Here is a 26,385-nt window from a genome sequence, read left to right as displayed (position 1 = left end):
AGTGCTCGGGCTGTGCAGCGCATACAGAGGCTCCCTGAGGTGCAGCGCATGCGAGGGGTGTGTGGTCATGTAAAGAGCCAACACGGGTCTAGTAGGTGGCGTCTCCCCACACTGGGATTAGCTGTCTTCTCTTTCAGCACTCCCTGAATTCCATTCCGCCTTTTACTTTTTCAGCCGCTCTCTCTCTCTCTCTCTCTCTCTCTCTCTCTCTCTCTCTCTCTCTCTCTCTCTCTCTCTCTCTCTCTCTCTCTCTCTCTCTCTCTCTCTCTCTCTCTCTCTCTCTCTCTCTCTCTCTCTCTCTCTCTCTCTCTCTTCCCAGTGACTTTGCGCGACTGCATTCAGCCCCACAACTCCCAAGTTTTGGAGTGCACACAGGAGAAGCTTGAAGCCCCCTGTAGACGATATTTTCCGCCTCCCCCCCCTCCCTCCCTCCCTCCTCCACTTAGAGGGGGAAAAAAGAAAAAAAAGAAAGAAAAGAAAAGCAGAAGGTTTAGGGGAGGGCTGAGTCTTTTACCTGTTGATGAAGTCCCGCCGGGTGCGGGACGCAGAGGAGCCGTCGGGGTTGTTTTTTTTTCTCTCTCACAGAAGCGAAGTCTGAAAAAGGTGCACGGCTCCAGTGACCAGGAGGAGTGAAGGACCTCGGGGCTTTTTTTTTTTTTTTTTTTTTACTCCCCCCGGTTTTTTTTTTTTTACTTCTCCCCAGCATTTGCAGCCTTGTGCTGGGTTTGTTGGAAAATGGGCACTGCGACCACTGCGATCTGTGGACTTATCCTTTCGTTGGTACTCACATGCCAGCTGGTTACTGTAAGTGCGCTCAAACTTTCTCTCTACTTTCTTTTCACTTGATCTGCCATGTTCAAACCCCCCCCCCCCCCCAACATCCCTACTTCACTTTATACGAACATTTGTCTCACCTCAGGTCAAATCAAAGTTAGTAAATCAGTTCTGTGCGAGGCAAAACAAAAAGCAAAAGCAAAGCGAAACAAACAAAAACAAACAGCGATGTGTTGATGTTGCTATTTCTGTAGAGTGAAGTAGTGGAGGGTGGCGGTGCGGAGCTGCTCGCATGCAGGTGGGCTGCAGAACACATTCCACTCAATATAGTCACATCATGGACTGTAAAGATGCTTTTCGAGGTAATATGACAAACTGGAACCTCCTGTTGAGTGAAGCCGGGGCTAAGTCTGTCCATAGAAACAAGCTATTCATAGTCTCCCTGGAGTCCTCGACTCCTGAAAGCCTTTCAAACTTTGTTAGGCTGCACTTTGCATCGGCTGCAGTGTCAGTGGGAGGCAACATGGACTGTGTTCTGACACTCTGGCAATTATTTGTGCATATTTGTGCCTGGCTTGTTTTAATATTCTCGTCTTGAAGAATCTGGGATGCTTTGGCGTGAGCCTGGGTTTGTTGTAGTAGTTGAGTCCCTCTCACCACAGCGAGCCATTGGAACATAGACGTTTGTGATGGATGCTTTTCCTACTTCCACGGGGATTCAAACTCCAGTCCTCCTCCTCCACATTCAAACAGCTACCTAACTTGATGCACCACCAGGGGGACCACACTTTCAAGCTGTGTTTAATATTCCCTAAGATTGAATATATCAAACAATTTAATTCCTTTTAATTTGTGGAGGCATGTGCTGGTTTTAACAAGTTCTTTTTTAAAATTGATATTGTAATTTTATTCTAAACCAATCCATTTGAAGATGTGAAACTTCACATTAAAAAACAAACACATTTTTAATAAACTTTTTCTTAGTTTTGCACGATTAATTCCTTTAAGGATAAATTAGTGGACACGCTGCATTCGTCATCTGAAGCTCTTTCCATGTTGAATATTTAGAGCTATTACTTATATCACTGTCCAAGACATGTTATGTCTTCACACTACTATATTTGAGGTATGAATCATATAGAAGATGCCTTGCTGCTGAGAATAGACCCCCCCCCTCCCTTTGTGAATCCTGTCTGGTCTCTCACCTTTATGCCCTCCAATAAACAGAGCTGTCATGGTTGAGGTATCTGTGACACCTCTGCGTTGATTTGATTTGAAGCAAAGCCTTTTTGAAGGATGGGACGTAGCGGCGGTGGCCAGCCGGCATAAATCTTTCACATGCTGTATCGTGAGAGTACCAACATTGATATGCCAGACATATGAAGAAAGCTAGAGTGTTAAAATTTTTATGCCTTCAAGGCTTATTTAACGTCCAGTGGTGACATGCAATTGAGCATTGAGCTGTTTCTGTGGATGAAATGATCCATCACTTTGTCAGCGCACCACGTTGAGATTGAGCGTGCACCTCTGTCCTCAATATTATTGATCCACGAAAGCCGCACAGTTCACGGATCATCATCAGTAGTGAGCGGACACTGAGAAGCAACAGGAGTTGACCTCTACACTTTTACAACAGCCTTGATTGACTGCTGGGCCAACAACACCAGCATAATTCAATTATCTGGAACCACAAGCATCTGTTTCTTGCATTATGACTTTCGACTACAGCAGGCTGACTCTCTCTTGATTCAATTAAGTGCACGTACCGGGGTTACTATGGGACCCTTCTCCTCTCTGCTGGAATGTCAGGGTCATGCGCATCAACTCACATAATCAAAGTCAATAAAACTCTCAATGGGTAAGAGCTCTCAATGAAAAAAAGTGCGCCCGTACCCCACTGTGAACTACCAGCGGCAGTAGTGTGAGGTATTATCCCAGCCAATTATTTCAACTTTATATCCAGTATGGAAATAAGCATAGCAAGTCTCAAATGATTTCCTTACAAGGGCATTTCCGCGCAGAAAATAGAATAATAAGGGTATTGACGTTTGTTTGAGATTAGGAGGCCACTTTGTTTTCTGGTGTATGACATCAGACCAGGCATGAGCACCACTGCTGACAATTTTGGCACTGAGGTTTCTCCCAGTATAGACCGTCACAAGTGTCCCCTGACTTCTTTTGGGGGTTAGACTGAGGTTGGGGGAAGGGCGGCATGGATTCCTGTGACTGTGTAGTCTGAGGAGTGTGTGTCACTGGAGTGAATTGTTTTCTTCCCCTGGTGCATGTACAGTAGCTCAACTCCGTCCATCCCTCTGTTAAATATGATACAGTGGGCATTTCGGTCTGATGGTTTATTTAGTCTGCGACTGGGGTCATTTTAAAGAGAGGCGGTTGGTCAGCTCACGCAGTGCTTTGCTATTTGCCATCCAGCTACCTGGTGTTTAATTCCCATTCAGAGTCGACGAGGACTCTCTGGAGTTGCAAAGTACAGCAGTGCAAACATCAGGACCACTCCAGAGTTTGAACAGCAGAGAAGGTCTGCCCTCCCCACAAGACCCATTCACATAATTGCCTGAAGACTGGGTTCAGTAAACATTGCATTGTTGAATTATAGCCCCAGGAGAGAGGCCATCTTGGCTGATGGGCTGCACTGAATTGGCTTGCCCCCTCCTCAAAGCACATTGGCACATATGGAGTGCAGGCTGGCATTTGTTGACTCTGCAGTGAGGTGTGACTTTGGCCAGTATAGGGGTCGGCGAGGTGAGGACTCTGAACCTGACTCTGTTTCACAGTTCAGCAGGTTTCCTTGTGATTTATTCACAGCTGAAATTATCTGATGCTGCACAGCTTCCTGAGCTTTTCCCATTTGCTCTTTGTACGCAGTTATATTATTCCCCTTCTCATTTGACTGCACCCATGAGTTGTTCTACAAGCAATGTGTACGCAGTTAATAAAGAAAAACAACATTTACAGATTGTTTTGACCTTCTTCATTGTATTTTCTCTGTGTTTGGTTAAAGATGGTGGTAAAACTATCCACCGTGTTTAGTGGCTTCACAGAGAAGAACAGTTTTGATTGAGTCCATGCCTCGATGTACATTCAACAGGTATGCATCAGACCCGTTTACGGTGCTAATTCTTGTATTAATATCTCCTGGGTAGCTGCTGTTCATCACCCATATTCCCATTGTTGTGACAAAACTAAGCGTAACTAAGTATAGGAAAGAGTTCAACTCTGTTGTATGTTGGGTGCACAATTCAATCCAGTGTGTTTTCCATCCAGTTTTTTCATTCCATCTCAAGGTCAACACACAGCGACAAAGTGGGCAATTTAGAGACGTCAAACCTCTTTTGGCCTATGGAAGGAAGCAGTAGTACTCAGATTAAAGCTACACATGCACAAGGAGAACATGCAATCATTGGAAAGGGGTCATGAGGCCAGCAACTATACCACTGTGCAGCCTGTTTTCGTCTTTCAGTGAATGGTAGTGACTTAGTTAAGAGAGGAGGTCATCTTCCAATCACAAAAACATTGTTTGATCCTGCACTTTACCCTGTTCATGTGTCAAAGTCCCCTGAAAGACACTATAGCAATGGAAACCATTATCAAAAGTATTAAGAAAAACCCTGCCATGTTTCTCATTTTTGTCAGAACACTAGTTTTAATCAATACATTTCATGAATTACTTTTTTTCTCAACCCTAAAAATCCCATATAATATGTGTGTGGATAATAATATTACATTGCAGATGTATCTTATAGCCTTTAAATATCTGGGGGTTATTTTTACACCTCTTTCACCCCTGTACATACCTTTACAGACACACAGACTCACTGTAGGTTTTTTTTTTTTTTTTTACAATGTTGTTCACTAATCTCGACTGAGGTAGAGCTGCCCTTTCATGCCCAATGTCTGGTCCATGTCGGGCTGCAGAGCAGACTCCAAACACAGCTGCGTCTCAGCTGGTACAGCAACGCGGTGCATGTGCTGACATGAGCATACATACTCGATCCGAGTCCTGCCTGTTGTAACTAGAGTACCACTCTTTCCATTCACACCTCTTCACAGGTTTCCTCTCCGAAGAATTCATGTGTAGATGCCTTGTGCTTCAAACTGCGGACTCTTCGACGTGCCCTACCCAGAAATGTCGGTCAAGCTGGCTGTCCTTGACTAATACCGTCTCAAAACCTCTTTAGGAAGTATCGAATCATTTCTGATCAGTCCATCGCCTTTCATTGAACGTTTCTGAAAGTTTTGAATATCTTAAAGTAACAAGACGATCACAATGTTTTTATTCTCTTCTCAAAGTTATCCACAACAAATTAGTCACGTATTAACTGGACAGCGTGTACAGGCGGAATATGTCAGTGGCTTACTGAGCACGAGAGTAAATTCCTGCCACTTTTGGGATTCTTTTCTATAGTGAACTCTGTAACCTGACCTTTTGTCGAGCAACAACAATTTCCTGGCACGGATCTGTGAGGTAGCGCATCGATAAGCGTCAGATGGTTAAAAATATGTCCTGGGGCCTCCTCTTTCTGAGTGAAACACGCGTTTAAAGTATGTGCCATTTTTCGTTCCTGAGTAATGGAGGTACAGGTGCAATAAAACCCACAGAGTTCACAGCGGGGTCACGGGATGTCTTGAGGACGCAGAACTGCCGCCACAGGCAGTAAAAGTGGGCAATGGTCAGAAAGTATTTGAAGGGTTGCAAATTACATGTCCGATTCCTCCTGTCGTTACGTTCACCCACTGCTTTTAAGCACCATCATTGGTATTATTGGCATTATTTTGAATATCAGAGTAGGAGAAACATTCACTTTAGTCAGTTTTTGAATGGTGCTTGGAAGCTTATTGTTATTCTCCACTTGTGGAAATCATGAAATTTAAATCTAACAAGAGTCACTCAAATGGATAAGAAGAACAAAAGACTTGTAATAGACTCGTACTGACTGATTTCCAGTCCTAAGCAATCTTCCTCAATCTTTTCTCAGGCTTTTTCCAAGCTGGTACCGAGTCTTATTAGCGATTCATTGAAATGCTAAGTGTACTGTATTGCACTTACTCTTTGAAGGTGCTCCGTTAGTTGTCTGCAGCCTATTCAATCTGCCATTGTCTCACCTAGAGGCATTGATGTGAAGTCACTTCTACTTTTTGCTGAAAAGAGCTGCTGCATTGTCTTGTGTGGACCCTCCCATCTTATACAGCAGCCCTGATGGGGGTTGCTGCCCTTTTCACCAAATGCGTTTTTGTGTGTCTGCTGAGCGGAATAGATTTTTTTCCCCTTTGGGGTACTGAAGTAAAGTGAGGGATTGTTATCATTCTTTGTCCCACATTGTCTTTTAAAGCCATGTTTGCCCCTGACATCCTGTGAAGAGCTTATAAGAAAAGAAAAAAAGAAATCCCACCCTGGTGTCTTATCAGTGCTGATGATTTCTTACTGCCTGGGCACAGACTAGTAGCATCCTGCCTCCATTTCCTCTCACTGCACTGCAAGTCTGTACCTGTTAAAACCAAAAAAAGCGTCCACATTTTCACAAGACTTTATAGTCGACGGATGTAAATTCACATAAGCTACTGCTGAACCCCTAATGTTGGCAGAGGAGGTATGTAAGTGGATTTTTGATGGCTTCAGGGTGCAAATGACTCAATAAAAAGCAAATACAAAGCCAACACTGTTCTACCTTTTGGCTTTCCTTTATTAATTTTAGAACTTTGTTTGTAAGCAGTAATAAAACCTCTTCCTCAATTAGCTGATGACTGAACATATCAAAGGATATGGGTGTTGTGAAATCCAGACAAAATCGCTGAAGCTGGTTATAACTTCTTTTTATAATGAGCAACTAATCTGAAGACTTTGGAAACTAAAGATTAACCTTTTTTTTAATTGTTTAGCTGAGGTTATAAAAATTGACACAGAAGCAACACATGGTGGATTCAACAGCAACCCCCATTAAGATCTGACCCAAGTAGTAGTCTAAGCACTTTTATTAGAATGACATAATAATCCAATTATATATTTTCCTTGTTGCGACCATGTTGATCATCACCACTCTGCAGAAAAATAATAATGCTGGTTGTGCATTTCTGTTTTTGGACATGAATCACGAGTGAGGAAATTAACACAATAAGTACTTACTCAGCATGTGAGCGACATGTAACCACGTTGTTTGAAAGCTTCAAAAGTTACAAGTTATTTAACTTAATGTTCGCGTTCAACCATACTGGCAGTAGAAAAAAATATGGCCGTTCCATGTCGGCCAAAGTCATGAAAGGGAATACGGTGAAATGCAATATAGTGCTATATTAAACATTCAATGTATTTTTAACTCGATACATGCACTTCCACTTTACACTTTATCAGTATTGCAAAGTAGCTGTTGGCTGTCCTAAAAGTTGCTAGAAGTTGCAAAATGACATCATCCGCGAGGGTGAGGGTTTTACGGAACAGCAGAGTTCGGGTTAGAGATCTGAACAGTCTCTAAATATAGCAGCAAAGTTGGCAACATGGATTCTTTTGACACTGCTCGTATTCAGCAGCCAAAACACATGTTAGCAGGCTTCTTCTTATTAATATTTCTTAGTAGTCATTGATGAGGACAGCTGTCATACTCAGTGACGCTGTAGTGGTTGGTACTGTCGCCTCACAGCAAGATTGTCTGTCGCTTCAAACCCTTTGGCTGCTGGAGCCTTTCTGTGTGGATTTTGCATGTTCCACATTCTTCTCCAGCTTGCTCCTACAAACCAAAGACACTATTGATGTTAATTGTTGACTCTATTGGCTCCAGCTTCTTGAGATCTAATCTGGATAAGGTACATATAAGGAATGGATGTAAGCATGTATGTTCTCGGGTCTCAGCCAAGAGCAGTAATCCATAAAAACAAGTAGCTGCCTCATCAGTTCCTAAGAGTTATTGCCAAGGGAGACTTTTAAATGATTATGATGGCCCAGCAACAGTAAGGATGGCAAGCCTCCTGTGGTCACTTGGAATAAAAAGAGTTCTTGTTATCTCAATACGTCAGCCTTTGAAGTCAAAGGTAAGGTATGTATTTTATTGGTCCTGGTGCTCAGAGGAGAGGCGTTCTTGTGTAGTCGGTCTTCACTGTGAGGCCGCAGAAGCCCCTCAGGAGAGACTGGAGGGGAGCTGCATCGGTCTGTTCCGTGTTATCATGTCAGCTGCTGTAGCACAAGACATAACAATTCTTCTTTGATATGTGCACACACGTACTGACTCTTGTTCTCATAGGAATCTTCACTGTTGTTTTCACCCCCTGCTCTTCCCACTTTCTGGTCACCTGCAAGTACGTCCACTAAATCTTTTCACCCTCTCATAGTAAACGAGTGTTCATACTTGCAGGGGAGCTCATTTGCACCTACTTGACCACCTTTAACTCCAGTAACAAGGAAAGCAATTTGGATGTGTGATTTGATCCACGATGGGACGTCTTTGTGAGCTTCTGAAAGCAGATGGCACTTAAGATGTCTCCAGCTGACCATTGTTTCGGTGCGCTGCCTCGTGATGGTCTGAAACTTTTTCGTCCCTTGCTGAGTCACCATCCTGTTCGGGAAATGAAACCTGGAATTATCTACAAGACAAGAGGACCCCACTTCCCCTGAAGCAAAGTTTATTCAGGCTTTCCTGTGCACGGTTCAGACGTCCCACTCTGTGAATGTGAAAAGAAATAACCTCGCATAGCTCTTGTTTGTTCAACTCCCATTCTCTGTTTTGAATCCACTTTCTCTCTGAAGCATGTTTATATTTGAAAGGCTCCATAATCCTCAGTCCTAGTTGTTTTTCTGGATTCATATCTCAGCAAGCACTTCTGTTCAAACATCTCCCCTTTGTTATGAGATGTTTTATCATGCCGTTAAGACATGGAGGTACTTCAGTATTTAAGTCCTGGACCATCTCCTGCACTTGAAGTGTCTGTCAGCCGGCCCCAGACTGAAGTTGAAAATCTGTGCAAAAGGTTTCACAAGTTTTTATAACTTGGCAAGAAAGGCACTGTGGCTTAGGATTAATGAATTCCCCTGGACCTAATTATGCCAGCGTACAAGCTCTTGTTGTTTTTATTTTTTTCACTCTCAGCTTGAATGTGACATTTGAATTTCCATCACAGTGCGTTTTAACTTCGTTAAACTGCTTGGTTGGAAATATTTTCCTCACAGGTTTCCTTGCTTTTGAAGATGCATGTTCCCTGCCATGAGCCAAGCTGTGCTCTAATGGAAAAGAGTCTTTGATTCAGGCACATACACATTCATATACTGTATTTTTAATGAGGAGTCAGGACGACTCACAGAAGCTCACAGTGACTTTGACTTGAGCCGAGAATGTATGTAAATGAAGTCTGAAACTCCAGATTTAGCCCTATCTTCTCACACTGTATTTTCTAGGTTGTCGTTGTGCCAAATGAATATTTTTTTCTGTGACAATAGGCACCTCGTTTCAGGCTAAAAGGCACTTTTTTTTCCTGGGTTGGTAACTGCATGTGTGCTGAGCAAGTTAACACTTGCTGGCAGAATCTGCGATTTTCTTTAACCCTTTATAACCATATTTGATAACTTTTAAAAAATGTTCCTGTAAATTTAAAACAATGATGAGTTAATAAACGTAGTCCTGGACAGTGAGATAGGGATAGGTTCTGCTGAATTAATTTAGTTCAGAATTCCAACATATGCCCAGTTCATCCAAACTACCAATGGTGGACAGTAGACCGGTTGACCATCCTTGATCCTCATGTTCACACTAACGTACCACCCATACAGTGGAGTTAAGATTCAAGGGTCAGTGTAAAAACAGCTCTGGTCACTGCAGCAGGGTAGTTATTCTATAGTAATGGCTTTAGTTTAGTTAGAACTGGAATTCACCTTCTTTTTAAAGCATTTGTTTTTACAATTTTGTTCAGGTTGTCTTCTGTGTTTTTAAAACCAACAAAAGATTTGGCCCTCCAGTCGTTCCTTTGAAGGCATGACTCTAATACAAACCCATGCACACTGCAGCACATGGTGAAACCCAAAAGCTGGCCAAGACTACCATGGTGTGTTCGAAAATGTAGGCCGTGACTGGGCAAACAGCGATTTAGTTTTGTTTCTCCCCTCGTGGCGTTTTCTTCTTTGAATTTACAAATACATGTGCCGTCTTACTTATATAGCGAGCCTGTATGGGCTTGTACTGTTTACAGGATAAGGAGTAATACAAATTCCATACAGTCACTACTGTTGGAAAAGATTTAGAGGTGAAAAATCATGCTATTGATAAGAAAGGAGTGTTTCTCCAGATTGAAATCTTAGCTTCTGTTTGGAAGCTTTTTATTTTCAAACGCACTTTACTTGAAGCGGTTCCAGATCACTTTCCCGGAGGAGCCAAGGCAACAATGTCAGATCTTATCTTAATTCATATAGCGTTTTCCCAACAAAAGACAAAGAAAGAGTCTGACTTTTATCCACCTGATCTGTCATTTGCCCAGAGGCCCAGTTACATGTACCTGGCAGGCCTGTTCAAGCTGAAGGTTGGTCTTCTAACACAGTTTGTAAGGCAAAGGGAACTTCTGTGGTTTCAGGCTCAAAGTGGTTGTGTATAATTGTCTCCCCACCAACCATCTGTTGATTCCTGAGAGCGAGGAGTCATCTAAGTACTCAACTTGTTGATGTCCTCTTGGATGTTACAGCTGCAGCTGATCAGAGGAGACACTCACTGAACTGTATTTAAAATTTACTGTATTGGAGCTTTGCCAACATTTGTATCTGACAAAGTCAGAATTTCACTTCGCTGGAGTCATGAGTCAGTCCTGTGTACTCTGAACTGAGCAACTCACAGCAAGCTGCTGGTGACCACCAACAGTGTTTTGATAATAACACATCACTAAGGAATGGGCTGTGGGAAGATTATCTGCAGGCTGATGGAAATTTGTCTTAACTGGCACACCGTGTTTAACTTTTTTCATTGGATATCTGCCTCTTTTATATCTACATGATGTATGTGCATTGGATCGAAATTAGAGATGTAGGCGTCCTCTGATGCTTTTCCCACTATGACAACAAACGATGAAGGGTTCACTCGTTTGCTCGTCTTCATGCAGGCGGTACCTCCCGCCAAGTCGAGCAATCACTGCTTAGAAAGGGATATTTAAATGGTTCTTCCCTTGAATTAAGGCCTAGTGTGATTTATGTGGTCTATGAACACATAGAAGATGCTCTTTCAGCTGTGTCAGACTGACAAGACCCCCGTCTCTCCTGCCAGGCTCGATATGCCAAGGCTCTATTATGACCCCATCATGGGTATGAAGGATGGAGATGGACAAGCACTGAAGAATAAAATTTGGCACACACGGCGGACGGCGGGCGGATTCTCTGGCACAGACATCGGCCTTGCCTATGGACACACAGCTAACCCCCATCTGTTGTTTCCTGGGCTCTTTTCTGAATGCAGGAATAATAGAAAGACAAGAGGAGGTTTGGTTTTAGAATAAGGTGGCCAGAGAGGTAGAGATTAGGGTCTGGTCATTCCTGGGTTGAGGACCTCTGCTGGCGAGTTCGGAGGGCATGATGACATCTTGTACTGTGAAATTGATCAGACCAATTACCCTTTTACTATGGGAACTTCCTGTCTTGGTTGATCTTTTCTGTGGTACTAATCGAATTATCGAATTCGTAGTCAAAAAAATAAAGTATTCTGCAAATTAAAGTTTTTTTTTCTCCCCACAGTTTTTTTTGAGGGCATTTTCAGCATTCCATTCTACCATTCCCTGTGGGTTTCCATAGTTGCTGTTGCACTTTTGCTTAAACTTGGGTTAAAGCTGAATTTGTTGAATGACAGCATCTCATTTACTTTTTCTTTTGGGATTGTTTATATGCATTTTCACTCTGAGGACAATCACAGCAATAAAGTTGCACTTTTGACAATATGTCTGTAGTCATTTTTAAGTGCAGTGAGAAAAAATCCTTTAAAATATAATAACTGCAGCCAATATTGTTAAAATACATAGATAAGACAACATTTCTTGGAAGTATTTTATTGCAGTTATTCTGCAGTTCGCTGAACCAAAATAGGCATATTGAAAGGTAGAGTTGTCATATTGATTAATTGAGGAAACCGACTAAATATAATTTTTTCCCTCTTTCATTGCACTATTGGCTACTGAACAGTGTTTTGAAATGCACAATTTATCGCAGGTCAGTTCTGCATATTTTTAAATCGCAATGAATGAACGAGTTAGTGACATATCGTACAGTCCTACTTTCAGCATTATCACTGCAGTCAATTGGTGGACTTTGGCCTTTTTTGACATACTCAGACATAATAAATGTCTGGCCTACACGTTATGCAACATAACCATTCTAAATGTCCTGCTGGATACTTTTTTCAGTCTCATTACCAGTTTCTGGCCTCTCTTAGAGTTCAAAACTAAAAAAAAAAAAAAAAAAAAAGCCATTTGACTCAGGAAAAATCCGTTTGTTCAGCAATTTTAAGTGTCATCTCTGACTCTTCTTTGCTCAACCTCAATTTCAAATCAGAAGTTGCAACTTAAATGTTGATGAGCTTCTTAAATTGGGACGCATGAGCCATAGGTTTTTCCACTGAGCAGATGGCTAAAGAGGATGAGTCACAATGCTTTTAAACATTAAGGAGAACTGAACAATGAAAGAGAGTCAACCATCACCATGCCCAACTCATTTATATAAGATTACAGTTTGTATTAGCAGGATATTATAGGTTACTTGAAAAGGATCTTGTAAAAACAACAAACAACCAAAGCAAACCGTAGAATGTTTTTATACAAGTGTTTTTGTTGAAGGATGCTATTTTCCTGTTCCTCATTGTTTGAGACAGCAAAGTTTCACTGTAAGGTCAGGAAAGTATTGTAACCTCTCCGGTGAAAGCCGAGTCTTAAATTATCCTCTTTCTGCTTCTTTTTGCCTTGAAAGGTCAGCAGACCTGTGCCGGCTTGTCCATTAGCACATTGATGAGTCACACACAGTGTGGGCTGCAGTTAGTTTCCCTGCCTCCTCTCATGGACCCGCTGATTTGACTTCGCTGATTAACCACCGCTGCTAGGTGTATTTTCACAGGGACACACCGGGCCCCTTGCCTGTAATTACCTCTTATTATAGTAGGAAATAGATCCTTCACATCTGCTTCCAATGAATGGGCACGTTACCGCTCCTGCTTTCTTGTAGTATTGCGTAAAATCCTGGCAAACAGATGTCTTCGTCGGTGTGAGCGCACAGTCAAATTAAGGCCTGTTGTTGAATTATGAGGACAGGTGAAATTTGTCTGTCAGCTGTGGAAAGGAAGATACTCCCAGGTTTTGTTTATGGTCGTCAGATGTTGGTCCTCAAGTTTGTTCTGCAGTTTGTAAAAAGCCAAATGGCTCCTGTTAAGTCTCTGGTACAACATTTATTTAAAACTGCTTACTGGAGGGAGAATTAAATCACAGAACAGCAATAGATGCTTCTTAATGTTCAAAATTCTGGAAAAATTTGTCAAAACAAACCAAAAGTGATTTTCATAGGGGTTTATATTTGTGGAATAACGTTCCTCACTTGACCCACCTTTTTAATGTTCGTTGCAGCTTTTTATATGTTGCTCCCGGCTTGAGCAGTAGTAGCTTTTTATAACACACCACACAGGGTTCAATAAAAAAGCCTCTGCTTTAATGGTAAACATCTTCAGTAAAGGTTTGTGTTTCTAATTAGTGGCTCAGAGGTGAAATTATTATTCATTAGTTCACACACAAACATGGAAAAAATATTATGGTGTTCTCTCTCGTTCCAGCCACTATGAGGATTATTAATTCAATTGCTCCATGGGACTTGTTATTTGGGCATAATTTTCTTACCCGTATGATAATGATTTGCCCAATGGCAGAGTTCGTGAACAGCACATCTTTGCCTTCATAGTGTAGCACAGCAAAATTAGGAAAGATTTAAATGTCCGCCCATTTTGCAACAGTTTTATTCAACTTACCATTGCGGGGTTGAAAGGCAGGGTACTCCCTGGAAACAATGGTAGCCGCAAACACATTGCAAACACAGAGAGACAGACGGTCACAAACACCAACGCAAACTTTGGAGACATCAATTAATTTAATATGGATGCATTTGGACTGTGGGAAGAAACGGAACAATCCACAGAAAACCCACAGAGGGGAGAGCATGCTTTGCACAGAATGGCGTGTTGCAAAAGTCAAACTACTACACCGATATTTGGGGATATGAAGTACAACTTTAGCAGGTAGGCCAATGGGCCAGTTAACAGAAAACGTGTTAATGGTAGTTTGGTTTATGCCTTGGAGCTTATCGACCACTAACACGGTAACGGAAGCAAATAACAGCAGCTTTGAATAAAATTGAACATCACCCTAGTAAAAAGACATTTCCAATACAAAAAAGCTCCAAGATTGTTAACTATCAAGTTTTATAGAGGAAGATCAAAACTGATCATAGCTATGTTACTTGTTTTAAAATAATGGAATTACATTTCTTCATAAAACAAACAAACAACTAATTACATGGGAAAGTAATTCTTGTCTCTGTCATAATAATGCCCACACATCTAATATATTGGCATGTATCCGTGGCCCACTAGCTGTCAGCCTTATGACTGATTCACTGAGTTTTTCACTTGGTTAGAAGATGATACCACTTCTTAGAAAACAAAAAGATACTGACCTTGCAATCGATGATGAGTCAGGTGAGGTGGCCTAAGCTAATGTTGGAGTTTGCATTTCTAAAGTACTTCTTAGTGGAATAATAACTTGTCAGTATTTCATTTGAGACAACCACTTTGGATCACGCTGATATTAAAGCAAATATACGGCAAAGTGAGAGACAGAAGCTCAGCAACTCGTCAACTATTTTACATTATGAGAAAATAACAAAAGAAAATATTCCCACTGACATTTCCCTTTGAAATTGAACATGGCCACAAGTTTGAAGCCACCAACGTATCAAATAAACCTAATTATCCAAATCTTTACATATAGTGGGAACTTGTCAGTGTAAGTTTATTGGTGGTTTTTTATTTGCATATTTGTTACAATTTCTTTGTGTACTTTAGCTATTAACTATTAACTTACTGACTGTAGAATACTATTTTGCTTCTACAGTTAAAAAACATAATTTTTTTTCACAGCCACTTAGAATTCTTTTGCAGCAAAGTGATATTCATGAACCGAGTTTACACAGTAGTGACTGCTGTGTTTGTATTTAGGCATTGAGTGCGCAGGCACCTTATTTTTAGGACTATCTAGTGGAGGAAGGGTAAGTGATGTAAAGGAAGTGTTTAATTTAGCTTAGGGATTTTATCTGGCTCTCGGAGCGTAAGATCCAGCAGGCGTGGCCCTGTCTGGGGGAATTCTTTCCTCTAATCTTCATCAAAAAAAAAAAACAGGCTCTCTGACTTTTATCACACACATAAAACAGAAATACATGTTGGCAAACTGCTCTTGTTTTCTCACCTGTTTACGGTTGCTTTATGTGGAATTTTGCTTCTGCTACCTCATGTCTGAACAGCATTTAATCAAGAGAAGCTTGACTTTTGGATATTTATAAATTATTTCTGTGCCTGCGCTTGAGAGAAGATCATTTGTTTCTCAAAAAAAATCAATTTGTGGAGTCATGGCAGCCGAACGCACATCACAACCTGCTGTTCAGTCTGTGTGATTGACTGGTGAATGATCCCTGCAGGGAGACTGTCTAGACAGGAAGATTCCCAGTCTAGGTGACTTAATATGCTGAAGGTTACATTGCTGATACAGTCAGTTACTAATGTTTTCAAACATGACTCATGCTGAAACATTTTATCCTCGGTTAAACATGATAAGTACAACAACACTGGAAAAACCCTTCAAGGCTATAACAGGATACAGTGTTCTTAATCTTCAGGCTGCAAGTGTTTTCCATGAAATTAATGGATAAAAGGAAGAGTTTGTGTTGTTTAGACTTAGTGAGTTATTTCTGGTGCATTTTACTAGTGTATGCAAAGGCACTCGATGCCAAGCCCCCCAAAACTGCAAATGACGCAAGAATAAAGGTCTCAAGAGGCCCTTGTTTAGCCCAGTGTTGACCTTGGTTGAAAGTAGTGACTGGACTAATGTTTATCTCTCATCCAACAGCTTTTCCCTCAGCCATCATTCATAACCCTATCTTCATCCTGCACTCCCTCAGTTTGCTTATCCAAAGTCTGCTCTGAGACTTACTCATACTGGCTGGCCTGGATTTACTTGTTACTAAAGTTGGAGGCATTGCAACAGTGTAAGGAACTTCTTGTGCGAGTCGTCGACTGTTAAAACAACAGCTGCCAAAACTTGTTAAAAGTTGAGGCCAAGTTATTTTTCCCCATGAATTCTCAGCGATAAGCCTTGGACAGCTTCTGTAATGGTAAATCAGAGTGATTTCAGAAGGCTTTTCTATGGGTTTCCGAAGATCTATCCATCCATTTCTTATATCCCGTCTTGTGTCCCGCTTTATCCAGCTCCGGGTCACGGAGTGCTTCAGCCAATCCCAGCTGACTGTTCAAAGGCAGTGAACAGCCGGGACAAGTCAGCAGTCCATCACAGAGCAATCACAGAGACTCGGGATGTGTTTACATGGACAGGATTGACTGGAAATCATATTTTTTTTTCATTATTGTGTCAGAAAAGTGTCACGTTTATACAGAAATGTTTTGAAAACTATTAGAAATGCCAGAAATAGTGTAGTTTGCATGTTTTTGTAATACAACCACACACACATGTATTCTGAGAACAGAATGATGTAATCATGTCTGTAATTAATCTACCCCCACTCAGTATCTGGTGCGTGGAAGAAATGCGTCTCTGCTGATCGAGATGATAGTGTAGTAATTGTACACTTTTTTGGGAAAACCGCTGTTGAATCCTACAGAACTTAACAGCACAAGCAACACTCTGGGATCTGTCATTATGTTTGTCGATCTACTCGCACTTGGGTTGAAAATCTGTGACCGTGGTGCATCTATTGCAGTACTTTTTAACATTCACTTGAATCAAGTAAAGTGTATTTCTTAAATCAAGATTATCTATCTTATACAAATCACACCTCAGCTTCCAAAATGTATGAAATGCCATATAAACCTTGTTTCTATGTGCGACTCAAAACAAGATAATTTCAATATTTGAGATGCATTGTCTTAAAACAAGTTCCCCTGTCTTGCTGAAATTTTACTTGTTAGGTAAATAAGTGCACTTTAGGTAAGATTCTGAGTTTTTGCAGTGCATTCTCGCTGTGAGGTGAGACCGCGAACCACTCCACCATCCGGCAGCCTTCCAAAGAGCTAATAGAGTCAGAACAACAATGAAACAGAGCACTAATGAAAAGGCCAGTTCTCACTAAGGGAAATACAAGTAAACTAATCCGGTTTATGTTGTTGGCGTTTACTCAGCGTCCAAAACAAAAAGACTTTACACCTGAAGAAATCCAACCTTCCCCATCAGCCAGATTGCCCTCCTCCAACAGTAATCCAGTTCTTTCCTCCCCTCCTGCCCCTTAATCCTTTGTCAAGGAGTGACAGAGAGGGTTTGAATCATGGGTTTTAAAACTGTGACTGGAAAAGGTGTGAGCCAGTAAGGACAAAAGTATTTCAGCGCTGACAAAGTGGATCCTTTATCCCCTCTCTCAGGCCGGACCCAATAATTGGCTTCATATTTCTCTGCTTTGGGGTATCGTTAAGGAAGGAAAGCTGGCTGCTTTTTTTTTTTTTTTTTTTTTTTGGAGGGTGGATAAGATTTGCCTTGATCCTTGTGAAATAAATGACTTCCTCCACCAAACACAAAAGACAACCTGCAGGAAAGTCCCTTGTTAGGCTGCAGCTTAAGGTCACATCTCCTCCAGGCGAGCTGTGTGTGGGGGGGGGATTTGCTTCAAAACATTCATGTCTATTTTTGGTCATTAAAAATCGTACATTGTCCAAACAAAATTGCTAAACCTCAGTATTCTGGATAGCGGGGGTGGAAAAAAAAAAACCTTAAGTGAAGAAGTATAAACAAAAATCAGTTTTCTCTCTGCGCAGTGTTTTCCAACTGGGTCGCTTGTTTGGGGCCCATCAATTTGAAGAGAGCTTCTCATGTGCTGGACAGATGTGGGTGTGCCAGTATGCTGAGCAACAGTTGGCTGCGCCTAATACCTCTCGCTGCGTGTCCTGAAACATGGCTTTCTTCAGTGTTTATTGGTTCTTGTCCAGACCTAACCTCAAATAAGGGGGGTCCGAGGGGGCTGCCAGCCACTGCAGCAGACTGCCTACTGTACTCAGCTGGAAAATGCATGTGTTGAATTTTACTTCAGTCTCAGCACAAAAGCATCATTCAGAATGCTGGCTAGTAAAGTCCACATGTATATAAGCTAATGAGTGTCCTGAACTGCTCTATCATAGAACTGGGGCGTGCAACTGGGTCTGACAGATTTGTTTAAACATTGTGCTGTATGAAGTTTGTAATAAGTGACTCCACTTTTTGGTGAAATACCAGTTTTGATGCAAGTGGCTGCAAAAGCATTGGTAAACATGACATTTCTGAAAACGTCTCCTTGCCGGACCTTCACACTACATCCGATTATGCACCCACTCTGTCTGCAGGGCCTCTGGAGGCGGGTGTAATAACACCTGCAGCAACGCAGCTCCTCAAGTATTTTTATCTCCCCCTGGAATTCCACCTCTGTTTTACTCACAGATCTCCTATCTGAAAGCATGAGAACTCAGTGGGTGGTGGTCCTTCACATACATTTGTCCAAGTCACCAGCCAGACTATATTTCATTCATTTTTGCAGACCTGACCCTGCATTAAATCACTGCTGCATGCATGTGCACAATTCTGCTTTTAAGAAATGTCAGCTGTGTCAACAAGAATGAAGACAACAGAATTTTGCATTAGTGTTATTCAACCACTGGCAGTTTTGCTACAAGAATCCCATTTCTGGAACTGTATTCCTTATCTTCACCCGTTCTCCCAAAAGGGCATGGACTCTCTGCTCTTCTCAGTCTCGTTTTGAGTCCGATCCAACCACCAAAAAAGAACAGATGACTTGGAAATTATGCTGACATTTGAGAGACAGAAATGGCAAGTGCACGAATGGCTCTGGGTTATTTGGTTTTTGATTTGGTTTGTGGAATTGTACCGCCAAAACATACCATATGCAAAGTGACAACAGCTGAAGGCATTCACAAAGACCTAATTGTAATGACTCGTTGCTCAAACACAGTTCCCATGCGAATAAATCAGGAGAGAAAGAGGGTTCAGTGTATTAAAGACAGAATCAGTTTGTTCAACTATACAGTATGCGGAATCTTCAGCTTGTGATTCTGGGGCCGCATGTTACTCTTCAATCCATTTTATTAAGGGGTTCAGTGGAGCTGTTATTAAGTGACATGTGTATATGAACATTTGGGACTCTTATCTTGCAGTTTGAGATGAATGAATTAAGAAAGTGTGTCGACTAAAATATGTGTCACATCGTAACATGTGGCCTCATCGCTGTCTTTCACTGACGATAAAAACGGTTGACTTTGCAATCGCGCCTCCTGGTAAGCCAACCATTTCGAATCCAAAATAGAGAAAGGTTGGAGAGGAAAACAAATATTAAGATCCAATGTTGACAGATCTCTTTTGCTTTTTCTGCCAAAGATTCTGATTTAATTTCACGTTTGATAAGTGGAGAGATTTAACAACAAAAAAAAGCTCATTTGAAAGTGCTCAATGGTTAAAACCCTGCCAAGAATTTGAAAAATGGCTACAACAGCAAAAACAGCTAAAACTCAGGCTGCAAAATGGCAATGAATAAATAAATAAATAATGTTGACGTTTAAACAGCTAACATTGCCAACTAGCCAAAACAGTATAAACATTTAAACCTGCTAAAACAGCTATAATTTTCAAAATGGCGGAAACGGATTAAATCGCTGACAGCGACAACGGCTAAAATGGCTGAATTGGCAAAAACAGCAAAATAACAGCTAAAGCATGAACAATAAAACAGCTCAATCAGCTGATTTGGCGAAAGCGGCAAAGGCAGCATGAACAACTTAGATATATAAAGTAACTAAAATTGTCATTCAGGTAAATTTGCTCTAGGAGCTTTAACAGCCAGGTGCAGTCATTAAATGTTCTTAAATTTCATCAATTCAGCATAAACTGCAGTTTTCAGTTTTGTAAATTCATCATATGTGTGTGTACATCTTAATAAGCTGTGTTATCTTGACTTTGGAGTTTAAATCTGAGTTTGATTCGATGATTTCATGATCAGATGAGTTTCATTTGGTAAAAAGTGGGAAGAAAAGGCTTAAGACCACCAACCTGTACTCAAGGCGTCTGTCAGTACTGTCAGTCATTTCCCCTCAAAATCCTTTTCAGTCCATTTTTGTGTAACTTGTTTCAAAGATCTCAGTCGAGCACGTTATAGAACATGTACTCGAGGAGAATCAACCCAATAGAGATTGATTGATTTCACACAATTGCACTCACTGTGATTGAAGCAGAGATTTGTGTGTGTAATGAAAAGAGTTGGAGTCCCCTTCAAGCATTATCATTAGAATAAAAATAGCTGCAGTCATAGTGAAAGATGTTGTTTATGCCTGAAGGCAATAATGACTTTCTTTTTGCCTACTGCGGTATCAGATGATCTCTCACTGATAAATACCCATTGTTAATAGGGCTTCATGGTATAAATATGCTTTGGATTTCCTCTTCATCATTGGCTGTTGGCGCCTTCAAAATAATCCCCACATGGATATTTATTTGATCCGGTAATTTGATAATGTTAAAGATTACTCAGTCCTTTTCATGCCTGTCTGTGTGGGTTGGGATGAAAGCAAACCATTTCTTTGTAGCCTGTTCTTTGGATATATTGTTCTTTTCTTCAAGTACGGCCTGCCGTGTTTCTCTGTCTCCTCCTACTTTTAGCTTTCCCTTGGTGCGCACGTTAACAAAAACAGCTGTCAGGTAATTTCCAATAGGGAGGATGAAGTAGGGGGGGCTCTTCAAATACAAGGATAACCCCTGAATGCCTTCTCCCTGTGCTATCTTTGATGATTTTGTCAACAACAGACTCCAGTGTCTTGTTTGTTCTACAGCGAGGAACATCTGGAGAGGAACATAACTGCCTATTATACTGCAAGCCTGTTATATTTACATTAATAGCATTAACAGCTGAGAAAGAATATTATTCTCTCAATCCTTTAGTATAGTGGACTTTACTTTTTTAAGTCTTGGCAGAGCTAACAGAAACTCTATGAAAAAAAAAAAAAAAGTCATGGGAAAAAGGAGAGCCATTTGATGTGCAGGTGGTGACCCAACAAACAGTTCTGTTGAGATAACGGCAGCTTTTTATTGTCATTTCCTAAGCTCAAAGTTCTTCTCAGGTTTCCAAACAAAAAGTTTTGCTTTGAGATGCTCAACATGTTGGAACTGCTTTACGTTCCAGAAACTTCACCATGGTGCCCAGCAAATCCCAGTTAATTATCAGATCGCCGTCCCAAATAGCATGACCTTGGGAACTGGTGGAAAACGGCTTCACCAACGTGAAATTACTCGCTATGGCAAGGACATCTGGAGGGTGTCCTGTCCCTGCCAACAGGGTTATCACAAAGCCTGGAATCTATTATTGTCATCGCGCCGATGTTTTATTTATCCATCTCACTGAAAAGCCTTAAAAAAAAAATTCAAAAAAGAAATCAACTTGTTCTCAAGAATGTTACATAAGCTGCGCACAATGTGTACCCAACCTGCTTTTCCCACACAGTGCAGTGTTGAACTAATCGAGTATGATACACAAGGAGTGAGGGATTGAGTTGACAGACTGGGCTAGCCTTCGTCTGTGATTCTGTGGGACAGAGTGAGTGTGGCCAAGTCAACAGGTGGCGTCAGATTAGTCGGTCCTGAGGCGGGAATGAGCAAGAGAGGAGGAGAGGAGTGACGATCTCATGCCTTCACTGGAGGGAAACCAGAGCTTAATCATACAGCCATCAAACAGCTGCTGCTACTTCCTTTCTGACATTTACTGGCCTGCAAACCTTTAAATCAACTCTGCACAATCTGTCATTATGTTTGGAAAAAAAAGTATCTGGAAATATTTGCTCTTCTTATACACATTTTTTTTTTTTTCAGTCATACTAGCAATTTGGATCTTGGATCATGGTAATGTGTCAATCTACCCGTTTTGGTCCAAACTAAAATATCTCTGTGACTGTTTGATGGATTTACATGGACTTTTTTCATTACAAATATTTATGATGTAGTGACATTCTTCCATGCATCACTGTGAGTTTCACATTTATCATCCTGTAGTGAAGTTTTTCCAATAGTGTGATTACTGTAAAATTCAATACAGACATTTAGTCACTAGGGGATGATTATTCCACCACCTGAACTAAGAAACTCAGTGTTGGTTTTTGTTTTAGTTAAGCATGACTATTAAACCCAACATGGATTAAGATATGTAGATAGTAAGTGTCACTGGAAATAAAAAGACAGTGTAACGTGCTGAGGAGAGTACATTCGACTACATTCACGCCCTACCAACAACACTTTCAGGCCTGGCATCTGGTCACTCCAGCATGTTTATGGTATATAATCTATTAACATGTTTAGTGAAAGTTAAGTTTTAACTTCAGTTACCTTGGGTCTTCACAAACCTGTTTTGTCCTTGGAGACTCTATTGGAGCATATTGTTCTTAAGTGCATTGGTCTTAAGCGCCATACACCACACAGGCCGTTCCGTCCTGAAAGCTACGATCCAATAATACATTTTCTTCAAGGAGTGGAGGGCCTCACTTTGTGCGACAGACTGTGGAGTGCGGCAGTCTGGGAGAAATTCAATGTAGATTCTAGACTTGCACATTGAGGGGAGCCACTTTAAGTTGTTTGGGTATCTGATTAGGATGCCTGCGCCAGGCATGGCCACCTGGTCAATCCAGGACCCCACTGGAGAGCTCATACTGTCGCTCTAAAAGTAGCTACAAGTCCCCTGGATGAGGTACAACAACATACGGAGGAACTGCTGGAGCTCTTCGCTGTCCACATTGCCATCATGATCTGATATATACTAAGCCACGATTGATGGGTGTATACTTTCACCAGATGCAAAGCAGATGTCGACTACTGACTTTGTCTCCGCATACCAAGTGATGAATCTGAAGAATGAAAGTCTGTGTTTTTCAAAACTACTGGTCAATTTCTCTCTCTTTAAGTTTAGACGACTGTAGTTGTTGTCACCACATCCTTCATGTGCACTTTCATCTACCCCTCTGCCAGACTTTGCACACGACTAAGGGGTTCTCAACAAGGCAGAGTTTGGAATAGCTAACTGCTCTATCTTAACTTTATGGCAAGATTTCTCCTTATGCCAAGGACCTGCCCTGGTTCGATCGATGTGTCAGCAGAGACGACTATTTGAGCATTTGCTGTGGCAGCTTGACAATCATTTGAACCGACGTCCTTGGCCCTGCGCTTGCACTGTTAAGAAGGCTGCAGTATGTACAGTATACATCAGCCTAGTACAACTGAGACTTTAGTTTATATCTGAGGATTCTCTTTGTCTCACTGTCAGGTAAATCTTTAAGCGTCTCAGATCCCCGATCTCTCTGAATTCCCCAGTGTGAAGGAAAGCAGACATCTTAAGTGACACAGCAGCACATTCACAGAGACTCTTCCCGTTATAAATAAACAGGCTGCGGCCGGCCACTCCGGAGCTGCTCAGCCCTTGGGAGCTACCACAGGCCTGTACGCCTGGCCTGTCAGCTGTCGTCTGCGGGAACTGGCCCCCTCAGTCCCCTCCTCCCGGCAGGTCACTCTCTTACAAATCTTACCGGAAACACACGCGCTATTTACAGACCCTACAAAATACTCTCACAGTGTTTGTGTCCTATGTGACTGTCAGCTCAGGTGAACAAGTATTTGATAGTGTATTTGCAACTCCAATTTTCTTTTTAGTTTTTCTACAACTATTGGTTTGTGCTCAAAAGTGAAAATTTTAAATCGGACTTTTTCTACCAGTGTAGGAACTTATATGGGTTTTTTTCTCACAATTGAGGCACCACAGTTTTTTATGGCAAAACCTCCTATGTTGTAAATTGTCCTTTCCCGCAGACCACAAAGCCCCATTAAAAAAGAATAAGCTCATTCCTGGCTGTAACACTGGGCTGAAGACTATGTGCCTCTGAATGAGGTGTGTATCTAAGCATTCCTTAATTCCTCTATGTGTAAATGCAATGGAGTTTCTAAACTTTTTGTTCACTGACAGCAGGTTTCCCCGCTGGACGAGCTGTGACTGAGATTCTAGGTGGTCTCTTGACGTGGAGTCCTGCTGGGGCCCCTGCTGTGGCAATAATTGAAAAGACTGTGTTTTTGTGGGTGTCAACTGGGCTTTCGTGCCTGAGGATGTTTGGGCCGAATATGGTCACGCTCGATTATCCCGCCCACTGCGGCAATATAATACAGTATACCGTTCAAAACCCTTTCATGTACCTGTAAAGTAACCTGAAGAATGGTTTACTTGGGAGAATGAATTAGCTGCTCATTTTAACAAGTTAATATGAACACTGGCGCTTCCGCTTTATTTCAAACTTTACAAATCGCAAAAAGTATTGAAATGCTCACACTCCTGAAGCTTTGCTCTGTTGCTCTGTTGCTTTCCAAAGTCTTGAAATTTTGCAAGAACCGTGGCTGAAAAAAGACCATCAGCGATAGCGTTTCATTCAGTGCCGTGCCGAGGTGTCTGGTTTCACAGCCAGCTAACGATCTCTGCTCTCTGTCTGGTCGTAGTGTCGCCAAGCTCTGACCTTTGGCCTAAAATATATCATGGTGACTCAACCCTCGTCTGCAAGTTGTGCTCTCTGAGTCAGGCCCGATTCAGAAATGATTCTGACCTCTTCAGTCGCAACGTATTTGATGACAGGTACAGGAGAAAAGATGATCCTAATTTCAGTTATCTATAGAATACCAAACATTTGAAACACTTGCGTATGAGTCATTTGTGCAAACTCCTGCATTTTTATTTATAGCAAAGAACTAATAGAAAGAAAAAGCCTCTGGACAAGTTGCAATCTTTTCGTAAATTTTAACCCCGTGTACGTCCTTTGTCAATGTACCATCTACACAAGTCAGCACATGCTGGATGCTTTGACATGCCCCCCCCCAAACAGTGAGTGTATCTACAAAGGCCAAGAAGAGTGTGTGTGCACATGCGTGTGTGTGTGTGTGTGTGTGCGTGCACGTGCGTGTGTGTGTCAGACAGTAGCGAACTGCAGGCACCACTTGATTCACCACACACGCTTTGAACCTCACATGGAGAAAAATAACAGGCACAAAAATACAATAAACTGTTTGTTGAATTTGTTTGACATTACCAAGGTGTGACGTGTGTGACTTCTTATGCATTTGCTTCTCGTTTAGTATCAACAGAGATTTAGATCTCCACTCAAAGGGCAGCTTCAATCATTTTACATATCTGAGTGTGTTTCTAGGTCTTAGGGAATGCTACTGCTTAAGTGAGAAGCGTTGCATAAAGCTCTTGTGGCTCAAGAGTAAGTGGATCTAATGAAGTGGCTTAGAGGTTGTGACTTAACTCAGTGTTAAAGCTAAAATGCAGTAGTTTTGATGTAGATCTCCATCCTCTGAGAGCTACAGAGCTCAGAGGAAAAAGTAATTCAAAGGCGAGAAAGAATGATTACAACAGCTCCATTGGCCCGTACTATGATAACACATCAGAAACTCAATCACAAGTTAAAATTAAATTATTGGTGCAACATACGAACAACTTAAGAAGTTGTGTTTAAACATCTCCACATAGATTAGATCCTGCATGCATGTTTTTCCCAGTTATTGCTCCTGATTATCTTCTGCTACACCGTTCTGCAAATATAATATAATGACTGGAAAGGTAAACGTCTATATAAAAAGAGCCGGGTAAAGTGCATTTTTCCCATGGGAAATCGAGATCACCCTTAAATGTATGGTATAACTGTTGTGTGGGAGAGCAAATTAATGACTGCAGGGGGAAGATGGAAAGGCAAGCACTTCAAGCATGCGTTGAAAAATGTGCGCTTGTCCTTCACTATTTTCTCCCTGGCCCCATTCCCTCCTCTCTGGTAGTCCCTTGTTCCGAGAAAATCTGGCTTGTTCGTAGCACCCACTGGTATTAGTCATGGAACTATTTGAGATGACAATTCATGGATGCTGTCAAAAGGACTGTTTGTCTGTTGAATGAAGAGGCGCCTTCCACTTCCTCCTCGTCCGATCACTTTGGATTAAAACCCTGTGGAAATGTCAAAGAGCTGTAGAGAGCAGAAGGGCCTCACTCATCGGACCCTTTATCCAGCACAGGCTCAGCCGGGGGGTTTAGTGTCAAGATGTGGCGGTCTGTCAAATCAGCAACCTCCACGCAGGGGTTAAATCCTGTATCTCTCAAACAAACATCCACAAATCTGCCCTATTGCCACAGTTTTACTGTCAAAAAAAAAAATCCAAAGATTTCGGCAGCTCTTGTACGTCCAAGTGTGTGTGCAGGAGGTACATTTCACTCAAGCTTAGCCTTTTCCCTCTTCTTTCATCACAAGGCAGGGCTAAACATATCATAAATACTCCTCCGTATGTCAACATGAAGTG

General features: G+C 41.6%; 1 protein-coding gene across 1 annotated transcript in view; it reads left to right on the top strand.

Moving 5' to 3' along the window:
* Positions 1 to 320: 320 nt before the first annotated feature.
* The window catches only part of hspg2 (heparan sulfate proteoglycan 2), a 105,327-nt gene continuing 79,262 nt past the window's right edge, over positions 321 to 26,385 (top strand). The window contains exon 1 of the mRNA XM_080470539.1: positions 321 to 804. Within this exon, the coding sequence (XP_080326665.1) occupies positions 736 to 804 (69 nt within the window). The 5' untranslated portion in view covers positions 321 to 735. The remainder of the gene's footprint in view (positions 805 to 26,385) is intronic.

The sequence above is a fragment of the Lipophrys pholis genome (assembly GCF_963383615.2).
Source record: "Lipophrys pholis genome assembly, chromosome: 8".
NCBI lineage: Eukaryota > Metazoa > Chordata > Actinopteri > Blenniiformes > Blenniidae > Lipophrys > Lipophrys pholis.
This window is presented reverse-complemented; position numbering and strand designations above follow the sequence as displayed.